The sequence below is a fragment of the Salmo salar genome, chromosome ssa13, assembly GCF_905237065.1.
Source record: "Salmo salar chromosome ssa13, Ssal_v3.1, whole genome shotgun sequence".
Classification (NCBI taxonomy): domain Eukaryota; kingdom Metazoa; phylum Chordata; class Actinopteri; order Salmoniformes; family Salmonidae; genus Salmo; species Salmo salar.
In genome coordinates, this window is record NC_059454.1 from 24024729 (window position 1) to 24052636 (window position 27908).

The 27908-nt window shown below is 45.4% G+C and overlaps 1 protein-coding gene across 1 annotated transcript in view; it reads right to left on the reverse strand.

The window, feature by feature from the left end:
- Nucleotides 1-232: 232 nt before the first annotated feature.
- Nucleotides 233-27908, reverse strand: part of LOC106566735 (cadherin-4) — a 512548-nt gene continuing 484872 nt past the window's right edge. The window contains exons 12-17 of the mRNA XM_014135075.2: nucleotides 13987-14129; nucleotides 7187-7423; nucleotides 6870-7103; nucleotides 5243-5382; nucleotides 3229-3393; nucleotides 233-1517 (exon numbers count right to left, since the gene is read on the reverse strand). Of these exons, the coding sequence (XP_013990550.1) occupies nucleotides 1311-1517; nucleotides 3229-3393; nucleotides 5243-5382; nucleotides 6870-7103; nucleotides 7187-7423; nucleotides 13987-14129 (1126 nt within the window). The 3' untranslated portion in view covers nucleotides 233-1310. The remainder of the gene's footprint in view (nucleotides 1518-3228; nucleotides 3394-5242; nucleotides 5383-6869; nucleotides 7104-7186; nucleotides 7424-13986; nucleotides 14130-27908) is intronic.

The window sequence follows — 27908 nt, forward strand, 5'->3', positions numbered from 1 at the left end:
TCTCTCAACCAGCTTCACCTGGAATGCTTTTCCAACAGTCTTGAGTTCCCACATATGCTGAGCACTTATTAGCTGCTTTTCCTTCACTCTGCGGTCCAACTCATCCCAAACCATCTCAATTGGGTTGAGTTGGTTGATTGTGGACGCGGGTGATTGTGGAGGCCAGGTCATCTGATGCAGCACTCCATCTGTCACACCTGCTACCTCTTCCCCTCTCTGGTGCCTACCCTCTCTGGCGCTCGAAACCTGTCATCAAGGCAAAGAGTGGCTACTTTGAAGAATCTCAAATATAAAATATATTTTGTTTTGTTTAGCACTTTTTTGGTTACTACATGATTCCATATGTGTTCTCATATTTGTTATGTCTTCACTATTATTCTACAATGTAGAAAATACCTAAAGAAAAACCCTTGAATGAGTCGGTGGGTCCAAAAATTTGACTGGTAATGTATGTCTTTGTACAGAGCACTCTCTCTCCTGATACCCCCTCACCCCCAAAGGCAAATCCCTCTGCAACTTCTCCTGTGTCTGTCCATGTTGCATGACAGGGTGATGGACATGACACACAGGAAGTTGGACGTGAAGGTCAGATTTCTAATGTGAGGGGTTATAAGGGGGCGGTGCCCCACGTTAGCCCAGAAAATGGGAACCAATCCTGAGATAGCGAGAGTCAGACATAATACGCACCACTGAAGGCACTTCTTAAACAACAGTGCTTCTGTTCTATGGAATTCAAAGTTCAGAGAGATTAAACCAGGGCCTTCCACGCAGAAGAAAGAATTGACATTCTGTGTTTCTCTTTCTTTTCTTCCCCGTCACACAATATGCAGCTTGGACTATCTGCAAAGGGACGGCTGGGGGCTGATGCGGAAATGGGGAGCCAATGGCCTCCCAACACCAGAAAATAGCTTGCTTTTAAGGACAGAGAAGACAGCAAGAGATAATAAAAAATAATAAAAAAAATAAAAAACACACAACAAAAGTAACCAACCCCATAATCTACCAAAAAACCTGGAGAGCATAAGTTTCAGTCTTAGACAGTCTTGGAGCAGCAGAGGGCTCAGTATAGTACAGTACAGTACAGTACAGTAGGACCCAAAGCTGCCTTGTTGCACAGTCCACTATGGCGGTTGCTTAATTGATTGGTCTGTTGCTAGGTCAGTTCAGTTGGTTGGTGTGTGTGTGTGAGGTGTGTATTAAAGTTGGAGATCTGAGGACCCCACCAAGGTTGTAAAGACATAGAGAGCATGGCAGACCAGCTGAGTAGGGTGGATTGGGGAAGTTGATCTTTGACCAGGCCCCCTGTGGCCCTAGTCATCTTCCCCTCCCCCATACATATCGGCCAGCTTCTTAAAGCGGGGGCCCCAGTCGTTGAGGTAGTCGTAGTCCTGGTCCCCTGTGCTGGAGGAGTTGAGGGAGCTGACGGAGCCAGCCGTGGAGCCACTGCCCTCGTAGTCAAACACCAGGAGGGAGTCATATGGAGGGGCCGTGGGGTCGTTGTCTGCCGCCCGCAAACCCTGGAGGGAGATAGAGAGAGGAGTTAATAGTAAACAGGCTGACCTGTAGGGAGGGAGGGGGGTTAAAGTGGAACTGACAGCATTTTAGCAATATTAAAATCTGTTCATATACACCCCTAGGAAGAATACCAATATAGCGTCTACCAGTGCGCTATAGCCAATCAGAGCTACTGTAGGCCTTTATGAAAACAAGTCATTTGCCACATGGTCCTGCCATCATTCACTTTGAACTGGACTGTGTGTTTACAGGTAGTAGCAACAGCGTGACTTTAGATCATTACAACGCATTTGCCAAAAGCCACAAAATACACCTGAATGGATTTCTGCAAATATGTAAATCCCACGGAGTCCTCTTACATTTGGGAACTTTACAGTGCTATCGATCAAACTACCATGAAAGGGTAGGCTTTCTCTCCCTCAGTCATGCACATCAACAACAACAAGGTCAACAACTAATGCTAGCCAGAGCAAGATGAGCTAAAATATAACGAAGGAACATTAGATAAACCCTCTCAAACTTTTACAGCTAGTTGGCCATCAAAATTGCACTGATAAACAATGGGGAATTGTAGCCTACTCGTCCTTCTGCACCTTGCCTGCCAATGCATGCTTGTCCCAACCAAGCACCCAAACTAGCTTGCTAGCTAGCTACTTCCAGACACAAATGAGAGAACACCTCACTCTGAACATTTTACTCACCGTAGCAGAGCTGGTTAGGCTGTTTACATGTTAATAGAGCACAGGCTGAAGAAGCATCACAGCAAAGGCCAACAGGATTAGCAAGGTTAGTGTATAGTACTATATAGAGCCAGAGGAGGGTAGGCTTTCAGTAAGATAACATACACAGGCTAAGGAAACACCATAGAGGAGATGAGAAATGTTGGCATACAGGCAATATATTGGGAGTGACAGAGTGATGTCATTGGCAGGGATGTAGAATCCCCAAGGAGGAGGATACAGTGGGCAGCCGAGCCACCATGTGTTTGTGTTTTGCCAGACTGCTGGAGCGAGATCAGTGTGTGTGTGTGTGTGTGTGTGTGTGTGTGTGTGTGTGTGTGTGTGTGTGTGTGTGTGTGTGTGTGTGTGTGTGTGTGTGTGTGTGTGTGTGTGTGTGTGTGTGTGTGTGTGTGTGTGTGTGTGTGTGTATATGTGTGTGTAGGCAGGATGGATCAAAGCTGAAAAGCTGCCAATACTTCTCAAGTGTGAACATGTTGTCACGCCGCCTGTCAGTCAAAGCCTTCTTGCACGAGTGCGTTTAAATTGGGGTTACGTACACACGCATGTGTGCGTGCATGTATGTGTGTGTGTGTGTGATAACAGCTGTCAGGTAATCTCCATCTCCACTGTTGCCAGAGCTCAGAGGATTGAAGCCTATAAACAAACAGCACGCAGAAAATGCCGACATTTATGCAATATTATCCTCAGATCTCACACATTTACCTGAAACAGAAGGTGCATCAAATGTATCTTAGAAATAAGGAGGTACACAGTATATGCACCTCCACATATTTACAGATGTCTTCCTTTTTTATTTCAATGTCTCATGTTGAGTGTTTGTAGTTGTGTATTGTAGGTTAGTCATTGTGCCTTGTATGTGGAATTGTGTCTGTGTTTGTGTCAGATCCCAAGTAGAAAAGTGCTGACGGACTAAACGGTATCTTGATAAAGAAATAAACAAAACAATACTATGACCCCTGGTTGCCCCCCTCACCTCGTTGATGAAGTCCCCGATATCTCCAGGGTGGGGGACCGCAGGCCGGATGGGATACTGGGACTCAGGGATGATGGGGCGCTCGTCCACCCTCCGTACCCCCAGGGGCTTACTGATGATGTGCTCCAGAGAGTCAGGCTGCTGCAGCTGGCTTAGGTCATAGTCCTGCACAGAGACACACACAGACAGATGATACAGTCAACCTCAAGACATAACTAACTTGCACTCAGTGTTTGTGGGTGTATGTGTAATATATATGTGTATTCAGATCACTCAACATTTTGCTACATTACAGTCTTATTCTAAAATGTATTAAATAAAAAAAAATCCTCAGTAATCTACACACAATACCCCATAATGACAAAGCAAAAACAGGATTTGAGAAATGTTTTCACATGTATACGAATACAAAATAAAATACAACTTATTTATATAAGTATTCAGACCCTTTGCTGTGAGACTTGAAATTGAGCTCAGGTGCATCCTGTTACCATTGATCATCCTTGAGATGTTTCTACAACTTGATTGGAGTCCACCAGTGGTAAATTCAATTGATTGAACATGATTTGGAAAGGCACACACCTGTCTATATAAAGGTCCCACAGTTTACAGTGCATGTTAGAGCAAAAACCAAGCCATGAGGTCGAAGAAATTGTCCGTAGAGCTCCGAAACAGGATTGTGTCGAGGCTCAGATCTGGGGGAAGGGAACCAAGACATTTCTGAAGCATTGAAGGTCCCCAAGAACACAGTGGCCTCCATCATTCCTAAATGGAAGAAGTTTGGAACGACCAAGACTCTTCCTAGAGCTGGCCGCCCGGCCAAACTGACCAATTGGGGGAGAAGGGCCTTGGTCAGGGAAGTGACCAAAAACACGATGGTCACTCCGACAGAGCTCTAGAGTTCCACTGTGAAGATGGGAGAATCTTTCAGAAGGACAACCATCTCTGCAGCACTCCACCAATCAGGCCTTTATGGTAGAGTGGCCAGACAGAAGCCACACCTTGGTAAAAGGCACATGACAGCCTGCTTGGAGTTTGCCAAAAGGAACCTAAAAGACTCTCAGACCATAAGAAACAAGATTCTCTGGTCTGATGAAACCAAGGTTCAACACTTTGGCCTGAATGCCTAGCGTCATGTCTGGAGGAAACCTGGCACCACCGCTAACATGAAGCATGGTGGTGGCAGCATTATATTGTGGGGATGTTTTTCAACGGCAGCCACTGGGAGACCAGTCAGCATCGAGGTAAAGATGAACGGAGCAAAGTACAGAGAGATCCTTGATGAAAACCTGCTCCAGAGTGCTCAGGACCTCAGACTGGGGAGAAGGTTCACCTTCCAACAGTACAACGACCCTAAGGACACAGCCAAGACAATGCTGGACTGGCTTCGGGACAAGTCTCTGAATGTCCTTGAGTGGCCCAGCCAGAGCCCGGACTTGAACCCGATCGAACATCTCGGGAGAGACCTGAAAATAGCTGTGCAGCAACGCTCCCCATCCAACCTGACAGAACTTGAGAGGATCTGCAGAGAAGAATGGGAGAAACTCCCGAAATAAAGGTGTGCCAAGCTTGTAGCATCATACCCAAGAAGACTTGAGGCTGTAATCGCTGCCAAAGGTGCTTCAACAAAGTACTGAGTAAAGGGTCGGAATACTTACAGTACGTACATGTTCATTTTATTTTTTTCATACATTTAATTTGCTAAAATTGATAAAAACCTGCTTTGCTTTGTCATTATGAGGTATTGTGTGTAGATTGATGACCAAAAAAAAATATTATAGCAATTTTTGAATAAGGCTGTAACCTAATAAAATGTGGAAAAAGTGAAGGGGTCTGAATACTTTCCGAAGGCACTGTATACTGTAAACATACATGTATATGTTTATAAGTCTGTATTTGTGTGTGTGTCTCTCAGTGTGTGTCTCTGTATGTGTTAGTCTCTCAGTGTGTGTGTGTGTGTGTGTGTGTGCGTGTGTCTCTGAGTGTGTCTCTCAGTGTGTGTGTGCGTGTGTACCTGGTCCTCCTCTCCCCCTCCTTCCTCGTCGTATTTCAGAATGTTATCTCTGACATCGTCCTCTGGGTCGATCAGCAGCTGTTTGGTCTGCCTCTCCTTCTCTCTACGCTTCATCCACACCACAAACACTAGCACCATACCTGGAACACCACACAACACACACACACACACACACACACACACACACACACACACACACACACACACACACACACACACACACACACACACACACACACACACACACACAAAACACCTCTAACAACACAATAATACTGCAAAACACACAATGAACACACATTAAAGAATACCCTTCAACTGCAAAACACACAACCAATAAACCCTTATTAAAACACTTCTACTACAAAACACTTAAACCACATTATAGGCCTACGGCAATATACACAACCAACACACCTTTAACAACACACTTAAAGGCCGACTGCAAAACACACAACCACACAAAAAACGACACATTTGTAGAGCATAGGACTGTACCACTATACACAGGAGCGAAACCCACGATGTAAATGAGCACACACCACACAGCCACAAAACAAACCACCAGCAGCACCTCAGCAAGACAACTCCACATTAAAACCCCTGTCTGACAGAACCCAATAATAAAACCCATGGGGTCACCAACTCAGAGAGAACACATTCTGGTGGCCAGCTAGGCATTCATCTACAATACAACCTGTATGCTATTGTGTTTACTGCATGGTAAAGGCCCAAACGAGAGAACAGCAAATCATTACCCTCTTCAGCATCTGGTATGAAAGGTGGTTTAATATACCATGTGATCATAAGGAGGGATCTGATGTATTGTGTGTAGGGAGGAGGAGGTAGTGGTAGCTACAGGTAGAGATCTTCACGGGTCCAAAAAGTTGGACCCATTCTGAAATGAACCTGGGGCTTTCCCAACCGGACCCAATATGCATAATCTTAAAAAATATATATTTTTATTTAACCTTTATTTAACTAGGCAAGTCAGTTAAGAACAAATTCTTATTTACAATGATAACCCACTGGAAATGTGATGAAATAAATAAAAGATTAAAAGAAATAATTCTCTCTACTATTATTCTGACATTTCACATTCTTAAAATAAAGTGGTGATCCTAACTGACCTAAGACAGGGAATTTTTTACTAGGATTAAATGTCAGGAATTGTGAAAAACTGAGTTTAAATGTACTTGGCTAAGGTGTATTTAAACTTCCGACTTCAACTGTACATTGAGAAAGCACACTTTCTTTAACCTGAATGTCAACTTGTTTTTACATTGTATTGTTGTTTTTAGCTGTATAGATGATGTATTTGGGATGTTTTTAGCGTATTTTCAACACTTTCAGTCAATGCGATCAATCACAATTGAAAAGAATGTTTACACTCAAATGAAAACTGAACTTGAGTAAACTGATGTAAACTCTGACAAACCTAGTCTCTTTCTATACTCTCTAACAGCGGTGAACCCGATTTGTTGTTAATAAGAAGGTGATGGCTCTAAGTGAATCTAAGTGAAGCGTCTGGAGGTATGGCAGGTGTGTATGTGTATTCTTTGTGTGTGCTTGTGAATACAAGAAAAAGAGTTTGTGTCTATCTACGATGTCCAGTCAGTATACTCACTGAGCAGTATGATGATACAGATGAGTATGGCTATGATGGCTCCAGTCCCCAGTCCAGCGGCAGCCACAGCCCCGACCAGGGTGCAGTCTCCGTTCTCATCACACGGACACACCTTGACCTTTATAACGGACCTGTTGGAGAGAGGAGGGTTCCCCGAGTCGCTCACAATCACAGGCACCTCATACACCCCAGGCTTCAGATACTGGATCCGCAAACTCAACCGGGCATAGTCACCTGGGAAGGGGAGGGGAGAGACACACTGTTAATACCCAATATCAGAACACCCCCCCCCAATCTACATCTGGCGGTCCCCTCACCGTTGAGACGTGACACAGTCCAGTTGCGTCGTATGCTGGCGGGGAAGGTGGGCAGCTCGAATACAAAGGGTCCTACGTTGGGGTCCGTGTCTGAGTCTGCAGCCGTGATGTTGATGCCGGCGTTGCGGTTGATGCGCTCACAGATCTGAGACTCGCGGGGCAGCAGAGATGGAGCGTTGTCATTCACATCTATCAGATAGATCTGGAGGGTTCCTGTACCGCTGGCCATGGGAGAGCCTGGGAGGAGGACAGGAGAGGGGGAAAGTGGAGGAGGAGAAGAGGATGGAAGAGAGAGAGTGGAAGAAGAGGCAGGAGAGGGGAAGAGTGGAGGAGAGGAGAGGGGGAGATGAGGTAAGGGAAGGCGTTATTGTTACTGTTGTTGTTATTAAAACAGTCTGTGGATATTTTCTCTGAGGTGTGTGTGTGTGTGTGTGTGTGTGTGTGTGTGTGTGTGTGTGTGTGTGTGTGTGTGTGTGTGTGTGTGTGTGTGTGTGTGTGTGTGTGTGTGTGTGTGTGTAAATGTATACATACACAATATGAAGGCCATTTTTTTTGATTGAGTGAACCAATGGAACATGGCCACATAACATTTAGATGTCAGGGAAAGAAGGAAGAGAGAAAAGGCCTTCAGCAATCAGAGAGACAGAACAACAAAGTACAGCAAGAGGAAAGAGAAAAAGTCCAAATGTGTAATACAGAGGAATAGATAGAGGATACTAGAGAAAAAGAGAGTAATGTGTGTGTCAAAAAGAAAGAAAGTTAGAGACTGTCTGTCTCCGTCTTAATGAGAGAGAGAGAGACTGTGTGCAGCAGTACTATCAGCTCAATGCTGTTTATTGAGAGTGTTTGTCAGGGGGCCGGTGACCCTTGCTGACTCCAATTAGGAGTAATTTCCCTGCTACGCCCCGCTGGCTCAGCCAATGGTTAGTGGGGAAGTGTCCCAGAACCAAGCCCGGGATGGAGATAAGAGCTCTGTCATTTACCAAAGATTTATGTAAAGCTCACAGATCTGGCAATTAAACATGGCAACAGTGCAAGACATTTGACAAAGATGGAGAAGGAGGGGAGAGTGAGATAAAAAGTACTACAGAGGAGCGGGAGAGAGAAAGAGAGAGGAGGGAGAGGGGTACCAGAGGAAGATAAATTTATTACTCTCCTGTTAAGGCTAACTGGGAGTAGGCCACGGAAACCCCTAAAGCAGAGAATAAAAGTAAAAATGTGGGTTATATTAAGGATATCCTGCAGTCATGATCATTTACATCAGTTACCAGCTCATAACCCACCTCTGTTGTTGGTGAATATGGTCATCATAGTATTGGAGACTAGTACTGAACAAGAGCCAACGTTGAGATGATAATCCCCATATATTAAATGAGGCGGCAGGGTAGCCTTGTGGTTAGAGCGTTGGACTAGCAATTGAAAGGTTGCAAGTTCAAATCCCTGAGCTGACAAGGTACAAATCTGTCGTTCTGCCCCTGAACAAGGCAGTTAACTCACTGTTCCTAGGCCGTCATTGAAAATAAGAATTTGTTTGTAACTGACCTGCCTAGTTAAATAAAGGTAAAATGGGGATTATCATCTCAACGTTGGCTCTTGTTCAGTACTTGTCTCCAATACTATGATGACCACTGTGTAAACCAGGCAGCTACCATACTGTATGTTCTCCTTTCATCAACTCTGTGGATACTATGTTCTCACTTCACTGCATACTGTGTCTGTATGTTCTCTATTGGAACAGTGGTAAGACACACATCACATTGCTTTTGTGTGCATACGCACGCACGCAAGACCGGAAGGGTTTCCCTCTCTGGCGGTTCACTGTTCCCTGTCTGGCGGTTTAGTGTCCCCTGTCTGGCAGTTTACTGTCCCCTTTCTGGTGGTTCACAGTCCTCTGTCTGGTGGTTCACAGTCCCCTGTCTGGCGGTTCAGTTCCCCTGTCTGGCGGTTTACTGTCCCCTTTCTGGCGGTTTAGGTCCCCTGTCTGGTGGTTCACAGTCCCCTGTCTGGCGGTTCAGTTCCCCTGTCTGGCGGTTTACTGTCCCCTGACTGGCGGTTTACTGTCCCCTTTCTGGCGGTTTAGGTCCCCTGTCTGATGGTTTAGGTCCCCTGTCTGGCGGTTCAGTTCCCCTGTCTGGCGGTTTACTGTCTCCTTTCTGGCGGTTTAGGTCCCCTGTCTGATGATTTAGGTCCCCTGTCTGGCGGTTCAGTTCCCCTGTCTGGCGGTTTACAGTCCCCTGTCTGGCGGTTTACTGTCCCCTGTCTGGCGGTTCAGTTCCCCTGTCTGGCGGTTTACTGTCCCCTGACTGGCGGTTTACTGTCCCCTTTCTGGCGGTTTAGGTCCCCTGTCTGATGGTTTAGGTCCCCTGTCTGGCGGTTCAGTTCCCCTGTCTGGCGGTTTACTGTCTCCTTTCTGGCGGTTTAGGTCCCCTGTCTGATGATTTAGGTCCCCTGTCTGGCGGTTTAGTTCCCCTGTCTGGCGGTTTACAGTCCCCTGTCTGGCGGTTTACTGTCCCCTTTCTGGCGGTTTAGGTCCCCTGTCTGGCGGTTCAGTTCCCCTGTCTGGCGGTTCAGTTCCCCTGTCTGGCGGTTCAGTTCCCCTGTCTGGCGGTTCAGTTCCCCTGTCTGGCGGTTCAGTTCCCCTGTATTGCGGTTTAGTTCCCCTGTCTGGCGGTTCAGTTCCCCTGTCTGGCGGTTCAGTTCCCCTGTATGGCGGTTTAGTTCCCCTGTCTGGTGGTTTAGTTCCCCTGTATGGCGGTTTAGTTCCCCTGTATGGCGGTTTAGTTCCCCTGTATGGCGGTTTAGTTCCCCTGTATGGCGGTTTAGTTCCCCTGTATGGCGGTTTAGTTCCACTGTCTGGCGGTTTAGTTCCACTGTATGGCGGTTTAGTTCCACTGTATGGCGGTTTAGTTCCACTGTCTGGCGGTTTAGTTCCACTGTCTGGCGGTTTAGTTCCACTGTCTGGCGGTTTAGTTCCCCTGTATGGCGGTTTAGTTCCCCTGTATGGCGGTTTAGTTCCCCTGTATGACGGTTTAGTTCCCCTGTCTGGCGGTTTAGTTCCCCTGTATGGCGGTTTAGTTCCCCTGTCTGATGATTTAGGTCCCCTGTCTGGCGGTTCAGTTCCCCTGTCTGGCGGTTTAGTTCCCCTGTATGGCGGTTTAGTTCCCCTGTATGGCGGTTTAGTTCCCCTGTATGGCGGTTTAGTTCCACTGTCTGGCGGTTTAGTTGCACTGTCTGGCGGTTTAGTTCCCCTGTATGGCGGTTTAGTTCCACTGTCTGGAGGGTTTAGTTCCCGTCTGGAGGGTTTAGTTCCCCTGTCTGGCGGTTTAGTTCCCGTCTGGAGGGTTTAGTTCCCGTCTGGAGGGTTTAGTTCCCGTCTGGAGGGTTTAGTTCCCCTGTCTGGCGGTTTACTGTCCCCTGTCTGGCGGTTTACTGTCCCCTTTCTGATGATTTAGGTCCCCTGTCTGGCGGTTCAGTTCCCCTGTCTGGCGGTTCAGTTCCCCTGTCTGGCGGTTCAGTTCCCCTGTCTGGCGGTTCAGTTCCCCTGTATGGCGGTTCAGTTCCCCTGTATGGCGGTTTAGTTCCCCTGTATGGCGGTTTAGTTCCACTGTCTGGCGGTTTAGTTCCCCTGTATGGCGGTTTAGTTCCCCTGTATGGCGGTTTAGTTCCACTGTCTGGCGGTTTAGTTGCACTGTCTGGCGGTTTAGTTCCCCTGTATGGCGGTTTAGTTCCACTGTCTGGAGGGTTTAGTTCCCGTCTGGAGGGTTTAGTTCCCCTGTATGGCGGTTTAGTTCCCCTGTATGGCGGTTTAGTTCCACTGTCTGGCGGTTTAGTTCCCCTGTATGGCGGTTTAGTTCCCCTGTATGGCGGTTTAGTTCCACTGTCTGGCGGTTTAGTTCCACTGTATGGCGGTTTAGTTCCACTGTATGGCGGTTTAGTTCCACTGTCTGGCGGTTTAGTTCCACTGTCTGGCGGTTTAGTTCCACTGTCTGGCGGTTTAGTTCCACTGTCTGGCGGTTTAGTTCCACTGTCTGGCGGTTTAGTTCCCCTGTATGGCGGTTTAGTTCCCCTGTATGGCGGTTTAGTTCCCCTGTATGACGGTTTAGTTCCCCTGTCTGGCGGTTTAGTTCCCCTGTATGGCGGTTTAGTTCCCCTGTCTGATGATTTAGGTCCCCTGTCTGGCGGTTCAGTTCCCCTGTCTGGCGGTTTAGTTCCCCTGTATGGCGGTTTAGTTCCCCTGTATGGCGGTTTAGTTCCCCTGTATGGCGGTTTAGTTCCACTGTCTGGCGGTTTAGTTGCACTGTCTGGCGGTTTAGTTCCCCTGTATGGCGGTTTAGTTCCACTGTCTGGAGGGTTTAGTTCCCGTCTGGAGGGTTTAGTTCCCCTGTCTGGCGGTTTAGTTCCCGTCTGGAGGGTTTAGTTCCCGTCTGGAGGGTTTAGTTCCCGTCTGGAGGGTTTAGTTCCCCTGTCTGGCGGTTTACTGTCCCCTGTCTGGCGGTTTACTGTCCCCTTTCTGATGATTTAGGTCCCCTGTCTGGCGGTTCAGTTCCCCTGTCTGGCGGTTCAGTTCCCCTGTCTGGCGGTTCAGTTCCCCTGTCTGGCGGTTCAGTTCCCCTGTATGGCGGTTCAGTTCCCCTGTATGGCGGTTTAGTTCCCCTGTATGGCGGTTTAGTTCCACTGTCTGGCGGTTTAGTTCCCCTGTATGGCGGTTTAGTTCCCCTGTATGGCGGTTTAGTTCCACTGTCTGGCGGTTTAGTTGCACTGTCTGGCGGTTTAGTTCCCCTGTATGGCGGTTTAGTTCCACTGTCTGGAGGGTTTAGTTCCCGTCTGGAGGGTTTAGTTCCCCTGTATGGCGGTTTAGTTCCCCTGTATGGCGGTTTAGTTCCACTGTCTGGCGGTTTAGTTCCCCTGTATGGCGGTTTAGTTCCACTGTCTGGCGGTTTAGTTGCACTGTCTGGCGGTTTAGTTCCCCTGTATGGCGGTTTAGTTCCACTGTCTGGAGGGTTTAGTTCCCGTCTGGAGGGTTTAGTTCCCCTGTATGGCGGTTTAGTTCCCCTGTCTGGCAGTTTAGTTCCCGTCTGGAGGGTTTAGTTCCCGTCTGGAGGGTTTAGTTCCCCTGTCTGGCGGTTTAGTTCCCGTCTGGAGGGTTTAGTTCCCATCTGGAGGGTTTAGTTCCCGTCTGGAGGGTTTAGTTCCCCTGTCTGGCGGTTTAGTTCCCCTGTATGGTGGTTTAGTTCCCCTGTCTGGCGGTTTAGTTCCCGTCTGGAGGGTTTAGTTCTCCTGTCTGGCGGTTTAGTTCGTTAATCCCAGTCATGTATGGGGGACATGTGGAAGCAGCTTGCTGAGGCTGATAGGAGAATTATGGGGGTTTTAACCAGCTAAATAAATAATTATGTTTGTGTAAATTCCTCAAAAGGATTTGTAATAATGTTTTTTTTCTTCATGTCAGCTAAAGATTTCAGGTGTGAAGAAAGGACTTCTAGCAAGCCTCCCTTATGTTCTTTAAAGAAGAAATAAACAAATCCATAGGCGGGTTAAAACAGATGTTTATGTAGGTGATTTGGTGGTGACAGCCATGATAATATGTTAGCTCTCTCTGACTGTGTTTCTCTCCTAAATACTGTACCCCCGCTTTCTCTTTCTGCCTCCTCTCATCCTCCCTTCTTCCCTCCACCCCCAGCGCTTCCATAATCCCTCTCACTTTATCACTGCAGACATTCCCCCTACACACACACACACACACACACACACACACACACACACACACACACACACACACACACACACACACACACACACACACACACACACACACACACACACACACACACACGCAGCCACAATTTCCCAATAATACCACTGGTGGCGCACCTAAAACTGTGATCTACACAATGAGAAGGAAGAGACAGAGGTGAATACAGAAGCGTAGTGCAGAGACAACACCTCACAAGGAACTTTCATAGGGTCAGAGGGCTTTGAAAAAGTGTGCAAGTAGAGAGACAGGGACAGAGAAGAAGAAATGGAAAAAGAGAAGGGAAAGGAAAGGAGAGAAAAAGAGAAATAGCGAGCGGAGGCATGGAAATTAAGGGAGCGTGTCAGCCCTAATGGGTTTGCTGTCTAATGCCCCCCTGTGCTGCAGAAAACAACACGGGAAGTACACGTCATGGTCTCTGAAGTTGTCAATCACTGTTAACACACACACACACACACACACACACACACACACACACACACACACACACACACACACACACACACACACACACACACACACACACACACACACACACACACACACACACACACACACACACACACACACACACACACACACACACACACAAGCAATGTCAATCATACTTCAAAGTCGTCCCAACTTTAGGTAAACACACCAATGCACTGCATGTCACTGATAAGGCACTTTGGGAGGGGGAAAGTACTCGGTTTGCTTCCGCATGAGAAAAAAATAGTGTTTTTGTTTGCTGTGATTGAGTTTGTGCTCGGTTAAGCTTGAGCTTCGACTGGGAGGCAGAACAAACTGGATGTCCCACACTCAATGCCATGGGCAGAGGAGAAAGGAAGAAAGGAGGAAAAGAGAGGAGAGGTGGAGCGAGAAAAGAAAGGACAACGGATCGATACAGCATGACTAGCTCTTGGTAACCAAGAGTTTCCGCTCTAACTCAGCTTTAGTTATGTCTCTGCTCAACCCCGCTGGGACCACCTTTTTCATCTGCATATCATCTCTTCTTTCTCTCTGTCATCTCTTTCTGACACACACACACACACAGTGGACACAGTCTCACCGTTATCAACTGCGAGGAAGGTGGCTTCGTAAATGTTGTTTTTGACGTAGATGGACTCTCTGTCCAGGGTTGCCGTGGTGACGATCTGACCGTTGGTGGTGTTGATGGACAGCCACTCAGCTGGGTCGGCCAGCTTAGAATACCTGGACAGACAGAGGGAGGAAACAAGTTCAAAGAAAGTACACATACTGTACTCACTCTTTATCTGCAAGGAGGAGGAGGAGGAGGAGGGTAGCATGTTAACCCTTTACACTTCGTGGAACTTGGCTTATATGGATTGGGCTAAATTGAAATGTTTCTTACAGAAGAAATATGAAAATGCATAACAATGGTAGCAATTGAAAGGAAACAGTTGGGAGATTATGGGAGGATTATTAGACTAAAAGGTGAGGACACAACAGTTCACCTGACAAGACTGAATCCAATCATTACACTGTTGATTTTATGTTATGGCCAGGCACCACAGGAAAATAGGGATTTTTCCCCCCCCCCCTTTACTCTCATCAGACTGAAACTTTACCAGTTGAAAGTATACATAAATAAGATAATATTGTATTACAAATGTTATTTATTTGAACATTTACATATGCAAATTAGGCAAACCATCCTTAAATGTGCGCTAATTTGCATATTACGAGAATCTGTTTTTCAACACATTGCTTCAAGGCAGAATGTTTTTGTTTTTGTTTTGTGATAAGACACTCAATGGTCAGACTTTTACAGATCAGTTTATCAAAATATTGTCATTTCATGGAATGATTTAAAAAACACTATTCACATGTATGATGGATGCATATTTTGCTTATATTTACACATACAATGACACTTAAAATCAAAACGACACAAGATATTAAAAAAATCCTCTGTAAAAGTCTGACTATAAGACATAAGAACATGGGTGTGGAATAATGAGAATGTACGTCCTTTGAAGACGGAGAAAAATGAATTGGCGCACAGGGAACATGTCATTTTGAGAAAATGGACGATAAAGGTAGGCTAATGCAGTTAAAATGTACTTTCCATAAATATGACCATTTATGTCACATTAATTAAACTCTTATTCATATATCACTTCTAAACTGACAAATAAACATGAAATATACCTTTTACAAATACATTAGCACGTTTAACACATTTGTTGTAGCTTCCCTGTGGCTCAGTTGGTAGAGCATGGTGTGTGCAACGCCAGGGTTGTGGGTTTGATTCCCACGGGGGCCAGTAAAAATGCATGAAATGTATGCATTCACTACTGTAAGTCGCTCTGGATAAGAGTGTCTGCTAAATGACTGAAATGTAAAATATGTTTCAAGCAATAGAGCATATGCTTTGAATACTGGTCTGTTGGGCAAATTCTCATATCACTTTGCTCAATCTGTCACATGCAAGGATTTTATATGGCTGTTGAAATGTGCAGAACATTAATCAGCTATGCCTGCCTCATATGTAAGGCCCTGAGTTGTTGCTGGGGATGCTTTACTTTCTTGACTGTGTCATGAGAACTGCGCCTATGTTTGGCACACTCCATTGAAGCAGCATCAGCTCTCACAACTCCTCTCTGATTGCTCCAGTGTCACCAAAGTGCTGTCAATGCACAATTTGTTCATCACATTTGTTATAGTAGTGGCTCCCTCATTGAACGTGGCTACTGCCATACTGGATGCTTCGTCAATGCGCCTTTTGCCCACGAAGACAGTTTTGGGGCATTGCGACCATATTACAGAGTTCGGACATTCATTTGCATTCTGGGTTCCTCCGTGCTACATTCTTTTGAGGACATTATCATTTGACATCCTATGATATACAGGTACCATTTTCTGTGCAACCTTTCTATTACAAAATGTATGGCCTCCCAAGGTTTTTGTGACGGGGTGGATTTTCACAATTTTCTATGGCTCGCTGGTACCAGCACCAATGCATACACCTATCCCATAGTTGGAAGCGGATCCTCTCTTGTGCCAAGTGCCATCGAAGGATACATTAATGTCTATGATGGCATCCTCATCCTCCTTCAGCAACTGCTATGTCTGGCTCTATATCTGCTCTTCTAATTATCTTTGCAGCTCTCTCTGAATCTCTGCAACTAAAGTGGGTTGGAAAAAGTACTTATTATGTCTGTCGACATTACAGACATAACTGCAGGACTAAATATGAGCATATCAGCATGTATTTACTTTACATAAAGCTAATTTCTCACTAATCACATTAGGCTACAGCCCTATGACACTGTAGGCCTATGTGACAGGCTCATTGTATAGTTATGTTTTCCTATCACTCTGTTTTATTAACTTTGAATACATTTGCTGGAACAAGGAAATAAATAATATTTATACACAGCAAGTCACCTGTCAATAATGGGCCACTCTCTCTTTTTATTTACCTGTCATTCTCCTCTCATGTCTCTGATATGAGCTGAGACGCAAGGAAGGAATCCCTAGGACTTTGCTTATTTTCCTTAGAGCTGCATAACCAAGTCCAAGTTTGTGGTCTAGAAGAACCATCCTCACATTTATATCAAATGCCACATTTCCCCTGGAGCACTCCTGCAGCTGGACGGAAATATGAACACTCCTAAATGCATCACAATCACCTTCACAATCTATCATGACAGAATTACAGAATCACTGGTTGGTGAAGTCTATGGTGATTTTCAGTCCAGTGTTCAGACAATTTGGGCAAATCAAATCATGTACAAGTTTATTTGAGACATGTGGAATAAAAGCCACTGTTGGCTGGCTGCTGTCTGGTTGATCGCTGCTAGTGGTCATATTCATCTCAACTAATTTGCTTCTCAAAGCGCTGCTGCGGGCTACTTAATTTCCCTCCTCTATCTGTACTGCCTCGATCGGCGGATCAGGCAAATTATTTATTTCATTCACTGCTTTTCTCGCATTGGCTAACTGAGATCGCCTATTTTTATTCACATGCTGTCGGTATAGTCTTCGAGATGTTTTCATTTTGTCTCTCTTTACGTTGATTCTTCGCGGGAGATATTTTCAAACAAGCAAGTGCTGCGCGCCACGTGAGGCATTTTAACCAATTAGGTTCCGGAAAGGGCCTTTAAATTCCAGTAACCAATCGGATGTCAGGAAATTACTAATCTTTCAGAACGAATCGCTACGTCACAATGGATACAGCCATGTATGGACTAGCTAACGATATGCTCCGGAAAACAAGCTTTTGAATGACACATGATTCAACATGGAGAGATTTAAAAATAGCGGTGGAAGTTCTACGTGAAACATACTATCAAGAACGACATTTATGGTAGGTGTATTTGACGGAGTTGGGATAAAATGATACAAATAAAGTATTTATATACATTATTGCCGATTTATTTGTACATTTTATGAAAGTATGGAAGTTATAGTTGCAAAATATCCCAAAATCTGAAAATTGACAGATGGAAGCAAAGTAACAATTTTTGTCTGTGGTGCCTGGCCTTAATTTATCATTTACTGTACTTTTTGACACATTGTTTAAAACGAAATCTGAAAATACTCTGGATACATTCAGTAACATGATAAGAATATTCTTGGAAAATGTGGAGTAGGCGCAACATAAGACAAAAAATGACAAGAGTTTGAGTGAGAGGACTAACTGGTGTCTCCAAGTGGCCACACCTCTCCAAAATGTGCACAGTTCCTTAGTAATTTCAATTCACTTTTATGACTCAAAGAAGAGTATAATTATAAGATGCTTTATAAGTCTTCAATTAAGTCTTCAATTAAAAACTTTCACAGTCTCACTGCAGAATTAGGCATTTACCCATGTTCTCCAAACATCAAATTTCAATGTTGCTCCAAACGTCAAATTTCAATGTAGCTCCAAACGTCATATTTCAATGTTGCTCCAAATGTCATATTTCAACGTGTTTTTGTGCCACTGCTGCTCTCTATCGTTCCATTTCTCCAAATGTCAAATATCAAAGTTAATGGTTGAGTTTAGGCACTCATTCCAAGTGGTTAAGGTAAGGGTTAATGGTCTACAAATGGGATTGAACACGCAACCTTCTGATACTGAGTAGAGGTCGACCGAGGTCGACAGATTAATCGGCATGGACAAATAATTAGGGCCGATTTCTAGTTTTTATAACAATCGGTAATCGGCATTTTTGGACGCCGATTATGGCTGATTATATTGCATTTCACAAGGAAACTGCGTGGCAGGCTGACTCCCTGTTACGCGAGTGCAGCAAGGAGCCAAGTTAAGATGCTAGCTAGCATTAAACTTATCTTATAAAAAACAATCAATCTTCACATAATCACTAGTTAACTACACATGGTTGATGATATTACTAGGTTAACTAGCTTGTCCTGCGTGCATATAATCAATGCGGTGCCTGTTAATTTATCATCATGCAGCATTTTGGACCGCCTGGCTCGTTGCGAACTAATTTGCCAGAATTTTACATAATTATGACATAACATTGAATGTTGTGCAATGTAACAGCAATATTTAGACTTAGGGATGCCACCCGTTCTATAAAATACGGAATGGTTCCGTATTTCACTGAAAGAATAAACGTTTTGTTTTCAAAATGATAGTTTCCGGATTTGACCATATTAATGACCAAAGGCTCGTATTTCTGTGTTTATTATATTATAATTAAGTCTATGATTTGATATTTGATAGAGCTGTCTGACTGAGCGGTGGTAGGCAGCAGCAGGCTCGTAAGCATTCATTCAAACTTTACTGCGTTTGCCAGCAGCTCTTAGCAATGCTTGAAACACAGGCTTGAAGTCATAAACTGCGCTATCAACTCCTGAGATTAGGCTGGCAATACTAAAGTGTCTATTAGAACATCCAATAGTCAAAGGTATATGAAATACAAATGGTATAGAGAGAAATAGTCAACGCGTCATAATTCCTATAATAACTACAACCTAAAACTTCTTAACTGGGAATGTTGAACCACCAGCTTTCATATGTTCTGAGCAAGGAACTTAAACGTTAGCTTTTTTACATGGCACATATTGCACTTTTACTTTCTTCTCCAACACTGTGTTTTTGCATTATTTAAACCAAATTGATCATGTTTCATTATTTATTTCAGGCTAAATAGATTTTATGTGTTATATTAATTGAAAATAAAAGTGTTCATTGTTCATTCAGTATTCGTTGTAATTGTCATTATTACAAATATATGTGTATATATATATATATATATATATATATATATATATATATATATAAATCGGCCGATTAATCGGTACCGGCTATTTTTTGGTCCTCCAATAATCGTAATCGGCATTGAAAAATCATAATCGGTGGACCTCTAATACAGAGTCTACTTGATGGTAATAGTGGTCACTATTGCCCCTAGTGGCCAGTTTTGAAGGCATTTTCCGACATCTTCAGGACAAGGTTAGACGTCCAATTTCGCCGTGAATCTTGAACGGACTGGCTTTTACATTTTTTGGGCTCTCCTAGCTGTGCCATTGAGGAACTAGAGCAAACACACTTGTAGTTGTTTTGTTTGGAACGCAACCCTGCATCCCTGGCGATAAGGAGATGATTATGGACTACAGGAAAAAGACGACTGAGCACGCCCCCATTCTCATCGACGGGACTGTAGTGGAGCAGGTTGAGAGCTTCAAGTTCCTTGGTGTCCACATCACCAACAAAGTAGAATGGTCCAAAACACACCAAGACAGTCGTGAAGAGGGCACGACAAAGCCTATTTCCCCTCAGGAAACTAAAAAGATTTGGCATGGGTCCTCAGATCCTCAAAAGGTTCTACAGTTGCAACAGCGAGAGCATCCTGACTGGTTGCATCACTGCCTGGTACGGAAACTGCTCGGCCTCCGACTGCAAGACACTACAGAGTGTAGTGCGTACGGCCCAGTACATCACTGGGGCTAAGCTGCCTGCCATCCAGGACCTCTACACCAGGCGGTGTCAGAGGAAGGCCCTACAAATTGTCAAAGACCCCAGCCACCCCAATCATTGACTGTTCTCTCTACTATCGCATGGCGAGCGGTACCGGAGCGCCAAGTCTAGGACCAAAAGGCTTCTCAACCCCCAAGCCATAAGACTCCTGAACAGGTAATGAAATGGCTACCCGGACTATTTGCATTGTGTGTGTGTCCCCTCCCCCAACCAACCCCTCTTTTACGCTGCTGCAACTCTCTGTTTATCATATATGTATAGTCACTTTAACTAAACATTCAAGTACATACTACCTCAATTAGCTCAACTAACCAGTGCCTGTATATAGCCTCGCTACTGTTATTTTTCACTGTTGTTTAAATTTTTTTTTATCTTTACTTATTTATTGTTCACCTAACACCTATTTTTTACTTAAAAATTGCACTGTTGGTTGGGGCCTGTAAGTAAGCATTTCACTGTAAGGTCTACACCTGTTGTATTCAGCGCACGTGACAAATAAACTTTGATTTGATTTGCCCTCACACAATTACTGTTGTTTATGCAATCCAAAAATGGTCCATTTATAAATTGCAATCTGGGTAAGGTGAGCATCATCTGAAAGCCTGTTCTATTGCCATCATGACTAGCTAAGTTATACAATACGATATTACAGTGTTAGGCTTTGACAATGCAATTCAGGGAAACAGATAGTCATTTTTGTGCGCATAAAAAGGAGTCATGACTGAGTGCAATCAGGTGCGTGTGCGCGGCAAACTTTCTTCACAATAGAAAAACAGGCTCATTCTGTCCAGAACAACCCAGGGTATGACGCCAAGTCATCTTGTAACTGTTCATCAAACATAGCGTTGACACTGTATATGACATGAGTTTTATGATATTGAAATGTGAAGTGCACATTTGGACTCACGGGTGTTTGTCTTGCTTGTATAACATCAAAGCAGTATTTAATATTATCCTCAACGTCTCATCTTTCAAAATACATAGAGTCCTTTTAACTTACAGCATTTCCCTCACTCAGATAACAAAACATTTGCAAAAATTGCCCAATTAGCTAGAGGGATGGGGACAACTTATTGTTGCGTGAGGTGCTCAAGTTCAGAACGTCTGTCAGTCAAATCCATACAGCGCTGTAAAGAACAGAGCCAGAGCTCTGATGTCATGTACAGTGCATTCGGAAAGTATTCAGACCCCTTGAAGTTTTTCACATTTTGTTACATGGATTAAATAAAAAAAATCCTCAATCTACACACAATACACCATAATTACAAAGCGAAAAGACTCGAAATTGAGCTCAGGTGCATTCTGTTTCAATTGATCATCTTTGAGATGTTTCTACAACTTGATTGGAGTCCACCTGTGGTGAATTCAATTGATTGGACATGATTTAGAAAGGCACACACCTGTCTATATAAGGTCCAACAGTTTACAGTGCATGTCAGAGCAAAAACCAAGCCATGAGGTCGAAGGAATTGTCAGTAGAGCTCCGAGACAGGATTATTTTGAGGCACAGATCTGGGGAAGGGTACCAAAAAATGTCTGCAGCATTGAAGGCCCCCAAGAACACAGTGGCCTCCATCATTCCTAAATGAAAGAAGTTTGGAACCACCAAGACTCTTCCTAGAGCTGGCCGCCCGGGCAAACTGAGCAATCGGGGGAAAAGGGCCTTGGTCAGGGAGGTGACCAAGAACCAGATTGTCACTCTGACAGAGCTCCAAAGTTCCTCTGTGGAGATGGGAGAACCTTCCAGAAGGACAACCATCTCTGCAGCACTCCACCAATCAGGCCTTTACGGTAGAGTGGCCAGACGGAAGCCACTCCTCAGTAAAAGGCACATGATAGCCCGCTTAGAGTTTGCCAAAAGGCACCTAAAGGACTCTCAGACCATGAGAAACAAGATTCTCTGGTCTGATGAAACCAAGATTGAACTCTTTGGCCTGAATGCCAAGCATCACATCTGGAGGAAATCTGGTACCATCCCTATGGTGAAGCATGGTGGTGGCAGCATCATGCTGTGTGGATGTTTGTCAGCGGCAGGGACTGGGAGACTAGTCAGAATCTAGGGAAAGATGAACGGAGCAAAGTACAGAGAGATCCTTGATGAAAACCTGCTCCAGAGTGCTCAGTACCTCATTACCTAAAAAAAAACTAAACAATTTAATCCAAAAAGGCTGTAACGTAACAAATTGTGGAAAAAGTCAAGGGTTCCGAATACTTTCCGAATGCACTGTATAGCATGTTACTATACAGCCACAACGTTCCAATTTAGACATTTATCAGTGCCCAAATCTGCCATTTTCAACCCGTATACAGGTACGAGTGTAAAGGACTACCACAGATATAGAATAAATCAATGGAATGGACATCATTTTCAAAGGTGATGTTCAGTTGTATGCTAGTTACACACACAGTTTAATCCTTCATGGACATCTTGTCCACAGTCTGCAGACAATTTCACATGTCCCTGTATTTGTGTGTGTGGATAGGGGAGAAGTTGAAGAAATTATTCTATTCCAAGATAGGAGGGAGAAGAAAACAGATATGATTTCAAGGATTTACCCACAATCCCTGTCTGCCCCCCCCCCCCCCCCCCTCCACTCAACCCCTTCAATCTCATCTCATCTCACCATGTCTTCCTATTCACACATTCCTTCATCCTGTCATCCCCCTGTATCTCTGTATTCAGCTCATACATCCTTTTGTCATCTGCTCTCAGTGTCCACCACCTTCCACTCCACCATATTTCATCCACTGTATCTGTGGCCATAGTAAAACTTCTCTATGGAATATCCTTGTTCTCTACATCGGTGTATATGCACTGATGTAGAGAACACATTCACAGCTGCAAACAGGCTTCAGTGCCAAATACCCATACCCTCCCACTCAGGCTCTCCCACCATGTATACTATGTTCCTGTAGGCTTGCCTTGCACTACAGTAAAGTGGGCTAGCGAGTAGGCCTAGCTGGCGGGAGGGAGGGAGTAAGTAATCAACTCTCCCCTTCAGAGAAGGAGTGGGTTTTTCCCAGCAGGCTAGTGGGCTGTACCACGGGCTCTACACGGCCATGGGAACGGGATGAGAGAGGGCTGCCTGCCCTGGTCAGCTGGGTTGGCCTGCAGACTGGAACTGGCAGCCTGTGAAATCACCACAGGGGAGAGAGCGTGGCCGGCACAGAGGGGGGCAAGGGGATATAAGAGAGAGGGAGGGAGGGGAGAAAGACAGTAGCTAACTTTATTAGGAAACTGCTGAGGCTTAGGTGAGGTTAGCATGCTCTGACCGGTGGAAGCCCATGGACTCAGAGATAGAGAGAATATCCATCCGTGTGTGTGTGTGGAGGAAAGTGCAGGTTGTACTCTGGTTCTCCAGTGGAGGGCAGTCACGCCTGAGAAGCAGGGCAGAGGAGCAGGAGATAGAGAAATAAAGAGATAGAGAAAGGAGAGAGTAGCGGTGTGTGGGTAAAATCACTGAAGAAGCCAAGCCAAACCAGTAAAGAAAAGTCATATTACAACCTGTTGTGATAATTGCATTGTTTGCTGTATAATCCATTTGTTCATATGCCACCATGATATACAATGAGGCCATGAGAACAAAAAGAAAACATTCACACAGTGAAAGAATAAATTCAACTACACATACTTTGTTTCATCACAAAACCGGAGAGCAACATCTGTCTGGTGAAGTCCATGTAACAAACAGTTATATGAGCTGCAGCATGGTCAAGCAAGTTAATGTTTTCGACAGGAAACTATGCAGTATTTCGTTTTTATGTATTATTTCTTACACTGTTACCCCAGGAAATCTCAAGTCTTATTACATAGAGCCGGGAGGAACTATTGGATATAAGAGCCATGTCATCTTATCAACATTACGACCAGGAATACGACTTTCCCGAAGCGGATCCTCTGTTTGGTCCACCACCCAGGACAGTGGATCGGATCCCAGCAGGCGACCCAAAACAACGGAGCTGCAGAAGGGGCAGACGGAGCGGTCTTCTGGTCAGGCTCCGTAGACGGGCACATCGCCCACCGCTCCCGAGTATACTACTAGCCAATGTCTAGTCTCTTGATAACAAGGTAGACGAAATCCGAGTAAGGGTTGCCTTCCAGAGAGACATCAGAGATTGTAACATTCTCTGTTTCACAGAAACATGGCTCACTCGGGATACGTTATCAGAGTCGGTACAGCCACCTGGTTTCTTCACGCATCGCGCCGACAGAAACACCATCTCTCTGGTAAGAAGGGCGGGGGTGTATGCCTTATGATTAATGAGTTGTGGTGTGATCATAACAACATACAGGAACACAAGTCCATTTGTTCACCTGACCTAGAATTCCTTACAATCAAATGCCGACAGCATTATCTACCAAGAGAATTCTCTTTGATTATAATCACAGTCGTGTACATTCCCCCCCCAAGCAGACACCTCGACGGCCCTGAAAGAACTTCATTGGATTCTATGTAAACTGGAAACCACATATCCTGAGGCTGCATTTATTGTAGTTGGGGATTTTAACAAGGTTAATCTGAAAATAAGGCTCCCTAAATCTTATCAGCATATCGAATGCGCGACCCGGGCTGGATACATTTTGGATCATTGTTACTCTTACTTCCGCGACGCATACAAAGCCCTCCCTCGCCCTCCTTTTGGCAAATATAACTACGACTCCATTTTGTTGCTCCCAGCCTATAGACAGAAACTTAAACAGCAAACGCCCGTGCTCAGATCTGTTCAACGCTGGTCCGACCAATCTGATTCCACGCTTCAAGAGTGCTTCGATCACTTGGACTGTGATATGCTCTGGATAGCGTCGAACAACAACATTGATGTATACGCTGATTCGGTGAGCGAGTTTATTAGCAAGTGCGTCGGTGATGTTGTACCCACAGCGACAATTAAAACATTCCCCAACCAGAAACTGTGGATTGATGGCAGCATTCGCGCAAAACTGAAAGAGCGAACCACTGCTTTTAATCAGGGCAAGGCGACATGACAGAATACAAACAGTGTAGCTATTCCCTCCGCAAGGAAATCAAACAAGCTAAGTGCCAGTATAGAGACAAAGTAGAGTCGCAATTCAACGGCTCAGACACGAGAGGTATGTGGCAGGGTCTACAGTCAATCACGGACTACAAAAAGAAAACCAGCCCCGTCGCGGACCCCAATGTGTTGCTCCAAGACAAACTAAACAACTTCTTTGCTCGCTTTGAGGACAATACAGTGCCACCGACACGGCCCACTACCAAAACCTGCGGCCTCTCCTTCACCGCAGCCAACGTGAGTAACACACTTAAACGTGTTAACCCTTACAAGGCTGACGGCCCAGATGGCATCCCTAACCGCGTCCTCAGAGCATGCGCAGACCAGCTGGCTGGTGTGTTTACGGACATATTCAATCAATCCCTATCACAGTCTGCTGTTCCCACATGCTTCAAGAGGGTCACCATTGTTCCTGTTTCCAAGAAAGCTAAGGTAACTGAGCTAAACGACTATCGCCCCGTAGCACTCACTTCCGTCATCATGAAGTGCTTTGAGAGACTAGTCAAGGATCATATCACCTCCACCCTACCTGATACCCTAGACCCACTCCAATTTGCTTACCGCCCCAATAGGTCCACAGACGACGCAATCGCAATCACACTGCCCTAACCCATCTGGACAAGAGGAATACCTACGTAAGAATGCTGTTCATCGACTACAGCTCAGTATTTAACACCATAGTACCCTTCAAACTCGTCATTAAGCTCGAGACGCTGGGTCTCGACCCCACCCTGTGCAACTGGGTCCTGGACTTTCTGACGGGGCGCCACCAGGTGATGAGGGTAGGAAAAAACATCTCCACCCCGCTGATCCTCAACACTGGGGCCCCACAAGGGTGCGTTCTCAGCCCTCTCCTGTACTCCCTGTTCACCCATGACGACATGGACATGCACGCCTCCAACTCAATCATCAAGTTTGAAGACGACACTACAGTGGTAGGCTTGATTACCAACAACGACGAGACGGCCTACAGGGAGGAGGTGAGGGCGCTCGGAGTGTTGTGTCAGGAAAATAACCTCACACTCAACGTCAACAAAACAAAGGAGATGATTGTGGACTTCAGGAAACAGTAGAGGGAGCACCCCCCTATCTACGTCGACGGGACAGTAATGGAGAAGGTGGAAAGTTTTAAGTTCCTCGGCGTACACATCACGGACAAACTGAAATGGTCCACCCACACAGACAGCGTGGTGAAGAAGGAGCATCAGCGCCTCTTCAACCTCAGGAGGCAGAAGAAATTTGGCTTGTCACCAAAAACATTCACAAACTTTTACAGATGCACAATCGAGAGCATGCTGTCGTGCTGTATCACCGCCTGGTATGACAACTGCTCTGCCCACAACCACAAGGCTCTCCAGAGGGTACTGAGGTCTGCACAACACATCACCAGGGGCAAACTACCTGGCCTCCAGGACACCTACACCACCCGATGTCACAGGAAGGCCAAAAAGATCATCAAGGACAACAACCACCCGAGCCACTGCCTGTTCACCCTGCTATCATCCAGAAGGTGAGGTCAGTACAGGTGCATCAAAGCTGGGACCGAGAGACTGAAAAACAGTTTCTATCTCAAGGCCATTAGACTGTTAAATTATGTTAAATAGCCATCACTAGCACATTAGAGGCTGCTGCCCTATATAAACTCAACAAAAAAAGAAACATCCTCTCACTGTCAACTGTGTTTATTTTCAGCAAACTTAACATGTGTAAATATTTGTATGAGCATAACAAGATTCAACAATTGAGACATAAACTGAACAAGTTCCACAGACATGTGACTAACAGAAATGGAATAATGTTTCCCTGAACAAAGGGGGGGTCAAAATCAAAAGTAACAGTCAGTATCTGTTGTGGCCACCAGCTGCATTAAGTACTGCAGTGCATCTCCTCCTCATAGACTGCACCAGATTTGCCAGTTCTTGCTGTGAAATGTTACCCCTCTTCCACCAAGGCACCTGCAAGTTCCAGGACATTTCTGGGGGGGAATGGCCCTAGCCCTCACCCTCCGATCCAACAGGTCCCAGACGTGCTCAATGGGATTGCGATCCGGGCTCTTCGCTGGCCATGGCAGAACACTGACAGTCCTGTCTTGCAGGAAATCACGCACAGAATGAGCAGTATGGTTGGTGGCATTGACATGCTGGAGGGTCATGTCAGGATGAGCCTGCAGGAAGGGTACCACATGAAGGAGGACGATGTCAACGCACAGCGTTGAGATTGCCTGCAATGAGAACAAGCTCAGTCCGATGATGCTGTGACACACCGCCATGACGGACCCTCCACCTCCAAATTGATTCTGCTCCAGAGTACAGGCCTCGGTGTAACGCTCATTCCTTCGACGATAAACGCAAATCCGACCATCACCTCTGGTGAGACAAAACCGCGACTTGTCAGTGAAGAGCATTTTTTGCCAGTCCTGTTTGGTCCAGCGACGGTGGGTTTGTGCCCATAGGCGACGTTGTTGCCGGTAATGTCTGGTGAGGACCTGCCTTACAACAGGCCTACGAACCCTCAGTCCAGCCTCTCTCAGCCTATTGCAGACAGTCTGAGCACTGATGGAGGGATTGTACGTTCCTTGTGTAACTCAGGCCGTTGTTGTTGCCATCCTGTACCTGGCCCGCAGGTGTGATGTTCGGATGTACCGATCCTGTGCAGGTGTTGTTACACGTGGTCTGCCACTGTGAGGACGATCAGCTGTCCGTCCTGTCTCCCTGTAGCGCTGTCTTAGGTGTCTCACAGTATGGACATAGCAATTTATTGCCCTGGCCACATCTGCAGTCCTCATGCATCCTTGCAGCATGCCTAAGGCATGTTTACGCAGATGAGCAGGGACTCTGGGCATCTTTCTTTTGGTGTTTTTCAGAGTCAGTAGAAAGGCCTCTTTAGTGTCCTAAGTTTTCATAACTGTGACCTTAGGGCTCTGTTCTAGGCCCTCTCCTATTCTCGCTATACACCAAGTCACTTGGCTCTGTCATATCCTCACATGGTCTCTCATATCA